Here is a 15,914-nt window from a genome sequence, read left to right as displayed (position 1 = left end):
TTCTCTGTGACTCTGCACGGCCTCGCGATTCTTGCTGCACGCTGTGTTCTCACTGAAGGCCGTGCTGTCTCAGCTTTCTGTCCCACAATCTGCAAATGCTGCCCTTGCTCTCCTGACCTCCCAGAGCTCAACCTGTCAACCCACACACCCTCATAACCCGTGCACCGTGGAGGGAGCTGAGATGGAGAAGATAAAAAAAAAAAATGGAAGAAAAGCAGAGAAAGATTCCGAAAAAAGAGACAGAGGCAGGGAATGGGCTGTGGAGCAAAAGACAGAAAACAATTTGGAGCGGTAAGAATAGAAAAAGCCAAAGTGCTCAAGATCAAAAGGCCTCTTCCTCTAATTTGCACCATATTCATCACCTCAGAGGGCAGACACTCTCATATCGCTTTCCATTCACTTCCTCACCCTTGGCTGCAGGTCAGAGAAAAAGGCAATTTCCCCCCAGCCTGTGTACAAGCTTCTCCATTCCTCATGGATAAACTCGACTTTTGAAATGCGTAATAGTGAGGGCATTCATCACCAAGCCAGGTCTCCCTCGTCCTCCACCTCCTCCTCCTCCTTCTCCTCTGCAGGAAAAGCTGGAAGAAGCAGACATGTCTGATTAATAACTTTCTCCTTGTGCAGTTAAAGACTGCTCGGCAGGGCCGCTGTCAGTCAAGAGGGGCAGTGTTGGGCATACTGCCCACCTAATTCGCTTACTGAGCACTGGGCAGCATGCCCGCCTACTGAAGACGCAGAGCAGGCTGTCCCAGGCTGTCAGACTTTTATCTGGAAGATCCACCATGCTGGGCCTGCCAATGAAGACACCAGGAGTCTGTTGCAAATCCACTCTGAACACTCCCACACATCTTCAGCTGGGAAAGAGAAGAAATTAGGGCAAATAAAAGTCAACAGAGCCAGGCAATACAGGCCTGGGTTTTCAAACCAGATGTCTGTGCATAAGGACACAGTAACATTTATGAAGGAAAATTGCCAAAAAGTGAGCGCTGTTTCACTTTATTTTCCTGTTAATAAAAGAAAATATGTTGTTAAAATTACTCAGTAGGATTCCTGTCAAAGTGGCAAAAAAAGCAAAACATAGACATGTATGTGTGAACATGCATGCAGCCATTCTTCTCCCCTATTGCATCAAATTTCCATCTCTTGCTCACATGCCGTACTCCTCCCTTAAACATCACTTCCACTTCAGAGAGGCAGAAGAGTGAGAGAGAGCTGGAAGTAGATGGATGATGATTATTCAGACACACTCTCTTCTCTTTCACCTCTCACCATTGATCCCATCCCATCAGAGAGGCTATAAATATTAATAAGTAGGCTTTGTTTTAGCAACCTGTGTGAAGATCAGAGCACAGAACAATGGAAGTATCTGGACATGTTTTTTTCGTTTTTTTCAGACAGGCAGTCAACCTGCAGAGAGTCCATGGGGGAGGGGAGCCTGAGGGGAGCCCAGCCCAGCGCCTCAGGCTCAGTGTGTTCATGTCAAGGTCGGCTCAAGGGGAGCTGATAATGTGGAAGACCGGAATCCTCTTTAAAATTAGCCTTTACACAGGCTGATCCAAACATGCCAACAAAACACGTGTAATAGATACAAAACATTTATGGACAGTAGTTTTGTCAGATTTGTAAGTATTTTTCAGAAAACTACAAAAGCATTTCTAACACTGACAAAGAGGTTTTATTTTTTCCTGCACAGGAGAAAAGCCAAAGACAGAAAGACAGAAAAATTACCTGCTTTGGATTTAGACTCTTTTTTTTCTGTTTAACATTTTATTATTTGTTTTGGGGGTTTTTTTTGGGGGGGGGGGGGTTGGCTTCTTGTTTTTGTAATCAAATACAAAATATATTTGGGTTTATCAAAGGTTCAGAAAACAGAAACATTTCCAGAATTTCTTTAAAAAGATAACACAACTTGTAGCATTTGCAACAATCTTTAGTTTAATCTTCAGTATGTAAAAGTCCCCCGACTCCCACCCACTAAACCAGCGGCCCCCAAGCCCCGGGCCACGGACCGGTACTGGTCCGTGAGTTGTTTGGTACCAGGCCGTGAGAGTTGAGGCTGGGATGTGAAATCTATAGTTTTCAGGTTTTTTATCGTTAACTCGGTTTCCCTGGGTCTTTTCCCGTGTTGTAGTTGTGTGTCTTATTTTGAAAGGAATATTTATGTGTTACCATAGCGACCAGAGAGCATTAAGGCTTCAGAGAGGAGGATTTTGCTCTCATCGTTGTTGGACAAAGTCACTGTAACCTCACCCAGTTTTTTTTTACTCTGCATTTTGACGCGTCAGCACAAGCATCAGCATCAAGATCCTGACTTTGAATCCATCGGACAGCTGGTAGGGCCTTTCTGTGAGGAGTTTGCATGTTCTCCCCATGCGTACGCAGCTCCTCTCTGGGTGCTCTGGTTTGCTAAGTTAACTGGTTATTCTAAATTGGCCATAGGTGTAAATGTGAGTGTGAAATGTTGTCTGTCTCTCTGTGTTGGCCCTGCAATACACTGGCCACCTGTCCAGGGTATACACTGCCTCTTTCCCTATGACAGCTAGGACCCTGAATTGGATAAGTGCAAAAAAATCAATGGCTGGATGAATGTTAGCATTTTAAGCCAGAAGTTACCTTATATGGATAAAAAGGTAGAGTGCTATGGATACAACATGCAGACCCGTATATTGGCTAATTAATGCCAAATCACATTTTAATGAAGCAATATGATTTGTTTCAGCACAAACTCCTATACCACACAGCAGGCTATAATATTAGTCATGCACCCCATTAAGCAGTGGATGATCAGTGTTGGGGAGTAACGGAATACATGTACCGCCGTTACGTATTTAAAACACAAAATATGAGTAACTGTTTTCCGTTACAGTTACCGTTTAAAAGGGTGGTATTCAGAATACAGTTACTTTGCTAAAATAAAGCGATTACACGGCGGTCTTTTCTAGTTTCATATGTTAGGCTATGCCCTCTATATTTTTGGTAATTCCACGCCGGTGGAAACCCAAACAAAACACGCATTAAGAGGCTCAAATGCCCGCGTCTCAATCTCGTGTCTCATAATGACGTGAAGAAATATTTTTTTAAATGATTTAATATGAAGGCAATAGAAGAGTGTTACAGGCATTGCTCTAAAAAATGTAGCCTCACAGGCAGCGTAGTCCGTGCTGCAGGGAGAATGCACTGCCATACCCGTTATGTGTCTGTGAGCGAGGGAGGGAGAAAAAGGAGAGTGGAAAAGTACGACTTGTCATCGAGCAGAAACAGGAGCTGGAAGCATGTAAATATAATAATAACCACTGCAGCCAAGAAGAGTGCCTGACGAGCCCAGTTGTAAGTAAGCTATTAAGACTCGACTGTACGCTGTGTTCGTGTTTTCCTCCGAAACAATAAATTCCACTGGAGCAGCCTTTAAATGCCTCTCTCTGTCTCTCGCTAGCAAAGTTCACCCAGACAACAAAGTAAAACTAGTTTTCGGCTACGAGCCCGTATTAGCCAGAGGTCCCTTTACTATGGTTCGGAGCCGCAGACCTGTTTTATATATGTGGAATAGTTTTCTATATGAGATGACTGCAAAAAGTGCAGCCTTATAATGTCCACCCTACTGTTACTCATTTTATATTAAGATTTAAAAATCTAGTTGCTATTGGTATGGCGAGTAGCCTTCAGTAATAGTAATAAATCACACAGCAATAGTACATTCATGTAGTTGTAAAAAAGCATGATCATATATTAAGTAATCCAAAGTATTCAGAATACGTTGCTCTCATTGAGTAACGTAACGGAATACGTTACAGAATACATTTTGGGGCATGTATTCTGTAATCTGTAGTGGAATACATTTTAAAAGTGACCTTCCCAACACTGTGGATGAGGTCTATCAGACTCCAGCTCCTTATGTACGGACACCTGTCAGTTACCCTCACTCAATTATCCAGGCGGATGATCTATAAAAAAATTGTACATTCATAAAGGCAAAAGCCAGGACTCACTCACTGAAAACCTAAGAAAAAGGAAAGGCATCGGAAAAGTTGTAGATTGCCATGGAAACCCGATCTAATTTCAGATAAACTAATTAATGTCCAATTTTTTTTAAAAATGTCAATTAAATTAAGGACATCCACTCAAAGATATAAATTAAAGATTTATATACATTACATCTAACTTGATGTACTGCATTGCATTGTGAGATATTTATGAAGCTATAGTGTTGAGTCCTTACATAATCTTGTATTTTCTCAGACATTTTTAACACTTTTCTTTTGTGGTTTTAAAAAAAATACACTGAATGATGCCTTGCAGTGCTGGAAGGCAGATTTTATTCCTGTTTACCAGTGTCAGACTGCTTATGCTGTTTAACAGCTACTAAAAGAGTTTAGCAGCATTGTCACTTCACTGATTCATTTATTCATCTGGAACATTTAACTCAGTGGGTGTTTTTTATTATGTGATTTCTGCATTCATATGAGTCCATTTTATTTTCCTTCCTAATAGCGACCCAGATAAACACCACTAATAATAATAAAAATATGTCAACAAATATATTTCATTGTGAATAAATCAGAAGTGAAACATTATTTCTAGCTGTAAGTGAAAAGATACGATTTTATTTGGAATGGGTGAAGTGACCCTTTAAACCAATTAAAGAGAAAACATAAAGAGGTTAAATATAAGCCTAGTTGGGTCTGACGCTCCCTCCTCCATGGCATCATTTAGTGTCTTAAAACAGTATGTGTTTGTGTTTTATGTGACCTCCATTTTCTCATCCTGACCTCGCTAAGCTTGCAAGCGAGTGAGGTCAGGGTGCCCCTCCACTTGGTTAAACGTTTTAATGTTGTACCTGACATCTTTGTGTTTACAAACTAGAGTCATCCCTCTCACGGGGAAGACAGTGATGGAGGACCTAGGGTTAGGGAAAAAAATCCTAAAAATGAAGCCAAGACAGTGGCTTTACCCAGAACAAAGAGAGGGGGAGAAAGGAGGAGGCAGACTAGATCCCTCTGGTTAATGGGAGCGCATGATTTACAGCAGATGTTGGCCAACTCCTGTTCAATCTAGAAACAATACGTGTGACATGGGGTTCATTTCTAGATGGGAAACGAATCGATGACACAGAATGGCGTGGACTTTATGACAACCTGGGTTGGCCAGGCTGTGGGGGTGTGACAGATGCAAGTCATCCAAAACGATTCACAGCACGCATGTGACACCTGGAAGAAAAGTGAAGCAGAAGGCTGCGTTCGATATACAATCTGTCTCTCATGGATTACCATTAGACTGAAGTATAGGAATTCACAACCTGGAATTCCCATTTTTTGTTTGTTTTTTCTTCTTTAACCACACTAAAAAATGGAAAGATTTCCTGGAAAAATTAAATATAATCCACTGAGTGTTTAAAAAAATGCATAGGGTCATTTAGAATAGGAGTGTCCAGTTAACACGAAAACATAACCAGACAGCAATGCCAAAAATCAAACATCATATTTTGCGTTTGCTAACATAATTTGAGATACACAGAAGAATAAAAGAAATCAGGAGGGGAAACAGCACTTTATATCAACACATGTATACAGTTTTGGTTTACGTTGCACAAGCTCAAATACGATATACCATTCATAGCCAATGACTGTAGGTGTGGTGAATGGCCATGGATAATTAATGGATCTTGATCATCCTGCACCACTTTTTGGATAAGCAGCTGAAAAGTTCTTTAACAAATTGTTTAGTTTTGCTTCCATAAGCACAGACATAGAGAGTCTTTTCCACTTCATATCATAATTGCTGCATTAATTTTAGATTCCTCATTGATTTATTGAATTACTTGTTCATGTTTATGACTGCTGTAACACAGGGATTTCCCAGCAGTCGGAATCATCCAAATCAGAATACTTTAATAATCCCTGAGGAAATTATGTATGTATGAATACTTCTGCTGCTGCTGATTTCTTGCTGTTTTTTATGCTTCCAGCTGATGACAGGCATGACTAGAGGTATTGTGTGTTCAGGACATAACTTGGCACAAATGTTCACTTTGGCCCAAGAATGAGCTGAATGAATGAAATAAATATGACAAAAGATTAGATTTTAGGAATAAAGGTGCAAATTAGAAAAGGTTCACATTATTATTATTATTTTTTGATACAACAGAATAACTATATAGCTTTGACATTAAACCATCAGATCCTCTGTGACTTGAATGTGAAGTAAAACTGAAGGCGAGTTAATCTCTTTAAATGGGGTTGTGTGTTTTTGTGCAGCAGTGTCTTCTGGGGAGTTTTATTCTGTGTTTCAAAGCTGCTTATCAGTTGCAACAGCTGACGAAAGATTGCATTAGTCCTAATTCTCAGCCTTTTCTTAGGTGGAATCAATTTCAATTCGAAGGCTCCCCAGTAAATGCTGCTTTAAAACCTTCTTCTTATTTTTAAAGTCTATTCACCGGTTGCTAGGGAACCCAATGAAGGTCAAAAATCTGATTTTGTAGGGATCACAAAAGTCTAAACCATCACTGGAATAAATTCATAATTGTAGAGACCCTTCTTTTACTTATGCAAGCTTTTAAATCACAAAGAGAGTGGTTGACCTGAAAGTTAGAAAAGGGAAAAGAAAAAGGAGTCCTGTGGTTTGATGAATTCAGCCTCTTATATTGAACAAAGTTTGTTTTAATGTATTAAATCATCGGTATGCCTCATATAATGAAAGACGATGAATTCACATCTTAGAAATCAAATGCACTGCTGTGATTTTATACTATATTAAAAAAAACAAAAAACAAAGATGTGCAACACAATAGCAGAAGGAGGAAATAATCAAGGCTCATTAGAGCCTGCGATGTTTTAAGAGAGGAGGAAACTGAAGGCTTAAATCAAAAGATGAAATTAAAAACAGTGGGGCGTTCTGTTGACGGTGAACCTGCCCAATTGCTTGAGAAGTTTTGTGGCATGTACCCTGCAGGGCAGCGACATCTTGGCAACAAAAGTTTGATTTTAGAGGAGCACAGGTCTCGGTGAATCACCAGCCAGCAGACAAAGAAAGAAATCAGGAGCGCCATGTTGTCGTCTATTGTTCAAGTGACAACAGGAGCCCAGGCCAAAAGGAGACTGGCTATGCAGCGGGGTATCTTGACCGGTCTGACAGTATGAGCGTTATTCCTCTGCTATCTCTTAATGCCTTATTGAGAGAACCAGCAAGGTGTTTGCATGCATTTCATTTGTTGCGAGTCGCTTGAGAGTCTCCAGTCTGACCTGCGAGCAGGTTTCTCTGCAGCCAGCTTTGCGATGTTGTCGCCTGCCTGCGACAGTGCAGAGCCAAACGTTGGCCGTGTCACGCTCCGATAGCTCAATTTAAATGGAAATTGGATGAACTGCTTGGAAGTGATCCAGCCATCCAGAACAATTAACCCATATTACCGGCAGGCCTTGAAGGAGTAATTTGACTTTGAATGAGAATGGTGAGGATGGCCTGTGGTTTTTAACACAACTGCAAACAAAATAGCCCACAGAAAAGATGACGTTGTCAGATTTTGGTGACGCCGCAATACATTGTTCAAGCTTCATTTTCACTCCTCACTCCTGAGAGTTCACATCCTTAGCTGCTGAAGCCACTAAGACTGTGTTGTATTAAAGCTGCAATTAAATATTATTCAGCACTAGAAGCTCACCAGCTAACAGAGCTCTCAATGACTAGAATAGAATAGAATAGAATAGAATAGAATAGAATAGAATAGAATAGAGTCAAATGGTGGACACCAGAGGTGAAGGGAGCCACCAGGCTGAAGAAGGAGTCCTATCGGGCTTGGTTAGCCTGTGGGACTCCGGAGGCAGCCGACAGGTATCGACAGGCCAAGCGGAATGCGGCTCGGGCAGTGGCTGAAGCAAAAACTCGGGTGTGGGAGGAGTTCGGAGAGGCCATGGAAAAAGACTTTCGGACTGTCTCGAAGAGATTCTGGCAAACCGTCAGACGTCTCAGGAGGGGAAAGCGGTGCTCTACCTGCACTGTGTATAGTGCTGGCGGAGCGCTGCTGACGTCGACTGAGAAAATTGTCAGGCGGTGGAAGGAATACTTCGAGGACCTCCTTAATCCCACTGACACGTCTTCCGAGGAGGAAGCAGAGTCTGGGGATGAGGGGAATGGCCCGCCAATTTCCGGGGGCGAGGTCACTGAGGCAGTTAAACAACTCCTTGGTGGCAGAGCCCCTGGTGTTGATGAGGTCCGCCCCGAGTTCCTGAAGGCTCTGGACGTTGTAGGGCTGTCCTGGTTGACACGCCTCTGCAATGTTGCGTGGAGATCAGGGGCAGTACCTGTGGACTGGCAGACCGGGGTGGTGGTCCCCATCTTTAAGAAAGGGGACCGGAGGGTGTGTTCCAACTACAGGGGGATCACACTCCTCAGCCTCCCTGGGAAAGTCTATGCCAGGGTGCTGGAAAGGAGAGTTCGTCCGTTAGTCGAACCTCGGATACAGGAGGAACAATGCGGTTTTCGTCCTGGTCGCGGAACACTGGACCAGCTCTTTATCCTCTCCAGGATACTTGAGGGTGCATGGGAGTTTGCCCAACCAGTCTACATGTGTTTTGTGGACTTGGAGAAGGCATTCGACCGTGTCCCTCGGGGTGTCCTGTGGGAGGTGTTGCGGGAATATGGGGTGTCTGGCCCATTGCTACGGGCCATTCGATCCCTATACAACCGTTGCAAGAGCTTGGTTCGCATTGCCGGCAATAAGTCAGACTCGTTCCTGGTGGGTGATGGGCTCCGCCAGGGCTGCCCTTTGTCTCCGGTTCTGTTCATAATTTTTATGGACAGGATTTCTAGGCGCAGCCAAGTGGCGGAGGGCTTTCGCTTTGGTGGCCTCAGAATCTCATCTCTGATTTTTGCGGATGATGTGGTTCTGTTGGCTTCATCGGGTGAGGGCCTCCAGCTCGCACTGGAACGGTTCGCAGCCGAGTGTGAAGCAGCGGGAATGAGGATCAGCACCTCCAAATCTGAGGCCATGGTTCTCAGCCGGAAAAGGGTGGAGTGCCCACTCCGGGTCGGGGATGAGTTCCTGCCCCAAGTGGAGGAGTTCAAGTATCTCGGGGTCTTGTTCGCGAGTGATGGGAGAAGGGAGCCGGAGATTGACAGACGGATTGGGGCTGCAGCTGCAGTAATGCGGACGCTGCACCGGTCCGTCGTGGTGAAGAGGGAGCTGAGTGTAAAAGCGAAGCTCTCAATTTACCGGTCGATCTACGTCCCTACCCTCACCTATGGCCACGAGCTGTGGGTAGTGACCGAAAGAACGAGATCGCGGATACAAGCGGCAGAAATGAGCTTCCTCCGAAGGGTGGCTGGCCTCTCCCTTAGAGATAGGGTGAGAAGTTCGGCCATCCGGGAGGGGCTCAGAGTAGAGCAGCTGCTGCTCCACATCGAAAGGAGCCAGCTGAGGTGGTTCGGGCATCTGACAAGGATGCCCCCTGGGCGCCTCCTGGGTGAGGTGTTCCAGGCATGTCCCACCGGGAGGAGGCCCCGGGGCAGACCCAGGACACGCTGGAGAGATTATATCTCTCGGCTGGCCTGGGAACGCCTTGGTATTCCCCCGGATAAGCTGGAGGAGGTGGCTGGGGAGAGGGAGGTCTGGGCCTCTTTGCTTAGGCTGCTGCCCCCGCGACCCGGCCCCGGACAAAGCGGATGAAGATGGATAGATAGAATAGAATAGAATAGAATAGAATAGAATTCAACTTTATTGCCATTGCACATACACAGGTACAGGGCAACGAAATCCAGTTTGCATCTATCCAGAAGTGCTTTAGTGATATAGATATATTACAATATATATTAACAATAATATAGATATGTAAGTATATTACAGAAATGGGTCTATTATGGTATGTTATAATGTACACGGTATGAAGTATGTTGTGAATATTCTATAACTATAAGTATGTACAGGCTGTAGTGAGTACAGACCTTCTCTATACTAGATGTATTAGTTGATCTCCTCTATATACTAAAAAATGTAAGTAGCTGGACACTATAGCCTTTAGAAAAAGATGGATGCTTTTAATTGAGAGTATTTTGTTCTATGATGAAATAAAAATTGAGTGTTATTAAATTATTGTTGGCCCTTTCAAAGAATCAACTAAGATTTATATAGCTTGCTACAGTATGTGTAAGAATTACATGCGCATCTACCTTTAAAAAGTCAAGCAATCAGAAAATCAGTAAATATATTTAAAGAAGGAACATCCAATCAGTACTTTTAGATGCATAGATTAAGAGAGAAGGTTAATACATGGAGGCTAGAGACCGTAATACTACCTCGTCTAGGTGAGAGACTTTAGCAATTGCAGAAGTGTCACCCTTACTTTATTGGGGTGGCAACAGATAACTAAGAGGTTGCCATCTTACAACCCGGCCAAATAAAACTCAAACTGTCTGTGAGACGAGATACCACTAGGAGCGAGCAAGAAAAGATGATTTTTATGGTCTGAGTGGACCCGACCTTTCAACTCTACTAGGAGGAGAAAATAGAGTTGCTCTTAGAAGAAGAAAAAATCTTTCTGCACAAATAATGCTGTACATAAAAACTAAAGCACATCTCCTGCTTTATCCCTTTTATATCCTCATCTTGCCACACGTGGAAAGAAAACATTCATTTTCAATCTGCTAAATTTGGGCCTGCATGACCTTTTCCTTTTTCATTACATTGCATATTTATAAAGCGTGGTCAGGTTGCTTCCAGATTACAAAAAAAAACAAAACAAAAAAAACATTGAAATGTGAGCACGACCATCTGCAGACTGGAAACTAATGTAACATTAGCAACATGTCATTTGTGTAGTCTGACTTTCAGACCATTTGGCATTGAATGGATAATAGCTGTCACGCTAACGCTGTAATTAAAACCAGTGTGGTGAAATTCTCTGATTTAAGAGTAAACGCACAGCCACAGTAAACAGAAGACTTGGCTGGGGGAATAATTATCACACAAAGCACATCTCTGTTTTATAGACAAGTATTTAAAAGTAGAGAGTTACTATGCCCCCCAGTGGTGCTCACTAAAAGAAGTTGGGGCGGGAAGCAAAGGGAGGAGAAAGAATGGTTAAAGCAGCTGAAATCATGGTACTTTGTATGCAGGGGACTGAAGCGTGCTGGACTTTTGAGTCAGTCAGGTAATGGGTGAAATTGTGTCTGCTGCACAGCTTATAAATCGCAGTGCTGGCAGTATTTATCTATGTCTCAGACAATCCTGCTGGGAGATGGGAACGGTGAAATGAGAATCAACAGCCTACTTCTCCTCCCCTCAGCTCCCATCAGGTCATTTCACCCCCACAACCCTCTTCTTGAAAGCAACGTGTGAAGAGAAACTGATAAATATAAAGCAAGCTGGGAGCCGCCTGCATCTGCCCTCTGCCTTTTCGCCACAATTCTTCAGGTCATTTTAATGTATTTTGTCCACTTCTGCAGGGAACCTGACAAAACCGCCTCGCTTACCTAAAATTCCTTGTAAAGTATTAGCTATGATGAAGTATTTATCCCTGTCTACCACTGCCATCATGTCTGGCCTAATGTTGCATTTTCCCTCAAACTTTGCATATTTCATCTCCCAAATCAGAGGGTTTTGCACTTAGACGATACCCACTCTGCTTTGTAATAAAACACGCATCTGGGCTATTTCTAGCTTCCCATCCAAAACAATTGCCCTTTGGCTTTGTCTCTAATAGTCACACACAGTTAGAGAAAGATGCAATGAAAGGGACAGACGTGGGCATGAGAAAAAGGGTGGAGGCAGAGGAGAGGACAGGAACACGGGGAGGCAACAATAACACGCAATTTCAGGCCTTGTTGTAATTCCTCTCTCATCTCGGTCCCAAGTGACGAGCAGTGAAGCCGCCCAGGATTCCAATCATTCCTGTTGTCAGATTGGTACCCCAAGTGAGACTGAGTTGATTGCTTGAACAAATTTGCAAACTAACAATGCAATTTGATGTCTTTGGAGGGTTTTAGGCATCAGATTTGTGGCATCAGTGGAGAGAGTCGCGGGAGACCAGGCTGGAAAGTTGTTGCCTTCTCAGAGAAAATTGTCGGCAACTAAATTTATCTCACTGTTCATGATTACACCCATAAGGCACCGAGCTGTTTGATATCTGTGTTTGTGTGGTCTGTGTGGGTTTTTCTGGTGCTAAAGGAAGTTTTTTGAGAAATATCCACGTTTGCTTTATTAAGACAGGAAGACCGGATGAATACGATGCTTTAACTCTCTTCTTTTGTACAGTGAACACAAAGCTGAGCGGAGTCAGCAGCAGCAGCAGCAAGCTTGGCTGTATCAAAGGGGAGCAAAACTCACCTGCCTGCACCTTTAATGTTTCATTTATACTTGTGTGTTAAAACTTGACTGTGGCAGTTATGTGTTCAGCTTCTGTGCACCTCCTCACAAATGTAATACTTGTGTGAAGGCTGAAAAATGTTTCTTATCTTCTCTTTAATACAAAACTTGAAAATCCATTTGCACTGCAAACTTTCTGCAGAGTGCAACCCCTGCAGTGAATGGAAGAACGGAAATGTGCCAGCTGCAAGTTTTGTATTCGGTAAAGCGATAAGGGAGGCCATCCAATTGGATCTTTATAGTACGCATGAGATCGGTTCAAAAACTAAAGAGATGACATTTCAACATAATGTTTGCTTTTGTAATTTAGTGTTTTATGTATCAAAGCACGTATTATTTGGTGAGATTTATGGGGTGGAAGCTTTGGTTTGTGAGTCGTTTTGGCCTCTTTTAGCCCTCTCAGTTCTTGGAAACCAGATGTCAAGAGCAAAGGCTAGTATGTCATGCTTTATCATCTATTTAACTCTAAATGAAGCCATCATTTAGCAAATTAATATCATGCTGTTAACTAAGACTCGGGACTAGCTATTGAGACCACAAACACATAAGGAAATTAGTTATTGAGGGCATAAATCAAGTGAACAGCAGAGTAATTTTTTCATAGACATCTGGACTCTGGACCTCTTTTATTCCAGAGAAGTTGCCCCCTGCTGGTCAGTAGAGAAAATGCAGGTTTAACACACTTCCACAATGGCTGTGTGATCATAGGCATTTTTCAAAAATTAAAAAAAGGACCACACTAGTTCCTCCCGCTCATTTCGGGTCCTTATCCTAAGCTCAACCAATCAGCTTCTCACTGTAGCTTCAAACAGTATTTATGAGAAATCTGATATAAGATCAATATTGATTTTCTCATTTAATTCTTATTAAGGAAGCAAATAATCGGGAAATGAGGAAGCATTCAAACCATTGTGTTCTCTAACACATCAGGGATGTTTCATCCTTATGTATAATGAGACATGTCATTTTCCACTATCTTCGATCAATGGACGTCACAGCCTGAGGAACCCCAATCATAGACAATATGAATATGAATTGGTTGCTGTTACAGATCATTACAGATTCCACCGACATGTTAGTGCACCAAATATAAAGACCGTTCATTTCCAGTGTGACACTCACCATTCTTCATGGCAATTACTCTTTTATGAAGTTTGACATATTTTAATAGATATGACAGATCGGTGGACCAAGGTGTGCCAGAAAAGTATATTTGTCTTGGAATGAAATGATTTGTCAGTGAGATCTTGGTGAAAGATTTAAAGGCAATTTCATGTATGTAGTCCTATGCAAATGAAGAAACCGATGGAAAGATCAGCCAAATATTTGCTTATGAAAAATCGCATGACAGATATAAAACTAAATAAAGATCTGTATGTCAAAAAGAAATGGGGTTGCTAAACTATATAACTTCAACTGTTTAGATCTCAAGAGTGTAATAAACTCACATTCCAGTATTTCCAGCATCAAAAAGTTCATCTTAAGTCTAAAATCAAGAGTTACATTTCCCATTTAAAAATCACATTAATCTGATAGTCGGGGCTTTTACACAGACATGTTTCCTGCTGGGTTTTTAACTAGCAACCAGCATTACGTTAGATATTTTAGTGTCTGTGTACAATTTATAAACTGCAGCAGAATCTTACTGAAATATATAATGAAGTAATTTTTTTATTTAAATACCTAGTTGTCTGTTAAGTGACAACCACTTAACCAGACTCAGATTAATACATCAATATCAGTCATTTGTTAGCTCTCAGACTTTTTGTTTAGGATCGTCCATAATTTTGACCTTATTGCTTAAACTGTTTATTCTGACTCTGTCTCGTGTACAGGAGCAAAAACGTCTACTTTTACTCATGTAGGCTTTGATGGTGACATTTGTCAATCTCAGAAACTAGGTACATTTTGAGCCCTACTCGTTAGCTTAGTCCAGGTTAACATTGTCATGCAACATGTGCTGCACAGCCAGTAAAGGCAGTGGTTCCTGTTAGATTGCTGTGTAGTGAACTGTTACTGAGCGACCGCTGAGCTGCTGGAATCGCTGGAGGACCACTGGAAAAACGATTATCCAGACACCAATGGGCGCCTGGCTGCTCCCACTGGCAAAGCAATCACTGTGTTATTTGGTAGAGAATGAATTACTGAACATTTTGAGATTTGATGCTTAATCCCCAAATGAATGGCTCAGAGTATTAATGTGCTGCACTACTGTTTGTGTGTTGCACCTTTTTTGTCTGTCATTTATTCTCCCCAACCTCCCATTCTGTGTTTTTTTAATCTTATATTATATGGATTTTATAGGTACAAGCAGGAACTGTTTGTTATAACAGTCCCTACAGTGGTGGCATCAAAGGATTGTCGTCTCCTTGGCTTTGTTCTTTGTAGTTGATCCAACTCTATGCTTTTACTCATCTCCTGTGGCCATGTTTGATTTGCTGTAGCCTTGACCAAGGCTCTGTACTCAGCATTGTCACCCCAGATTACCAAGAAGCACAGATCTCTACAGAGCCCTGCAGAGGGCAAAAAAAAAAAAAAAAAAAAAGCATCAGAGATTGCAATGGGTAATCACGGTTTTTTTTTAAAAAAGGGCTGCAAAGGATATGAGAATCTTTGTACAAAGAGGTGTACTCTAGCAATATGAATGAGTTGGAAAGGCTGTGCCCTGCAGGGATTTCTATCATCTCTCTCAGAACTTGATACCAGGTTGAAGACGAAGCTTGCACCAGCTCCTTTTATCTAGCCTGAGATTGGTGATTAGATTGAGGAGCCCGGCAGAGGAGACGCAAGTCCTCTCCTCCACACCAAGAGGAAAAGCAATGTTCCACAAGACTACACATTCATTACTCAAAATAAATCTCCATTAAACAAATGCCACAAGCATAATTAGGCTATAGGAATAATTATAATTGTGATTAGTTTCTCCATGGGCCGACCTATGTAAATTGTGATTGACACTCTGCAAATAGGGAATGCATAAATCTGGCATTGGAGATACACAGACACATATGGCAGCAGAATACTGAGGAGACAAAGGGATTGAGGGCATGGGTGGCTGTAAACATGCCTCCGCTGCACATTCACAATCCAAGCTTTACAAGGCTACACAACCAGCATGTGTTTTGTATAAGAAATAAATCCTCAAAGAAAGGATTACATGCACTCGGCTGCAAAGGCATCGTACCACAGCAGTCCAGCAACAAATCCAGCCATTATGAGGGTGATAATCTTTACATTTTATTTAGCTGTAGGCCTCTATTGAAATAAACACTCCATTTGAAATGATACAAAACAACAGCACCACAATGTACAGTCCCATATAGCAGTGGCATAATATTCAGATTGTATGCCTGCGTGTGTGTGTGTGTGTCTGTATTTTTGTTTTTGTCCTTCTTTTTTTTTTTAGATAAAACAGGAAAAATTATTAGTTTAGTGCAAGTAAATTTGACATATGATGCCGAATAAGTTATTTTGGGTCTATTAGAAAAACAACGTAAGATTAAATTATGAGCTAATTATGGCATACAGTATGTAAGGCATAACCGTGTCCTGTCATTTAATA

General features: G+C 42.1%; 1 protein-coding gene across 2 annotated transcripts in view; it reads right to left on the bottom strand.

The window, feature by feature from the left end:
* Positions 1–838: 838 nt before the first annotated feature.
* The window catches only part of apbb1 (amyloid beta (A4) precursor protein-binding, family B, member 1 (Fe65)), a 29,152-nt gene continuing 14,076 nt past the window's right edge, over positions 839–15,914 (bottom strand). Inside the window, exon 15 of one of the 2 annotated variants that reach the window (XM_085430529.1) lies at positions 839–857. In XM_085430529.1, the coding sequence (XP_085286655.1) occupies positions 854–857 (4 nt within the window). In that variant the 3' untranslated portion in view covers positions 839–853. Of the gene's footprint in view, positions 858–14,840; positions 14,866–15,914 lie in introns of those variants that run through there. The other variant, XM_085430527.1, reaches the window with a different exon arrangement.

The sequence above is a fragment of the Copadichromis virginalis genome, linkage group LG14 (assembly GCF_057382275.1).
Source record: "Copadichromis virginalis isolate Kocher_CV1m ecotype Utaka linkage group LG14, C_Virginalis_male_GT1.1, whole genome shotgun sequence".
In the NCBI taxonomy this organism is placed as follows: Eukaryota; Metazoa; Chordata; class Actinopteri; order Cichliformes; family Cichlidae; genus Copadichromis; species Copadichromis virginalis.
Note: the sequence above shows the minus strand (reverse complement) of the source record. Positions and strands in the feature narration are given on the sequence as shown.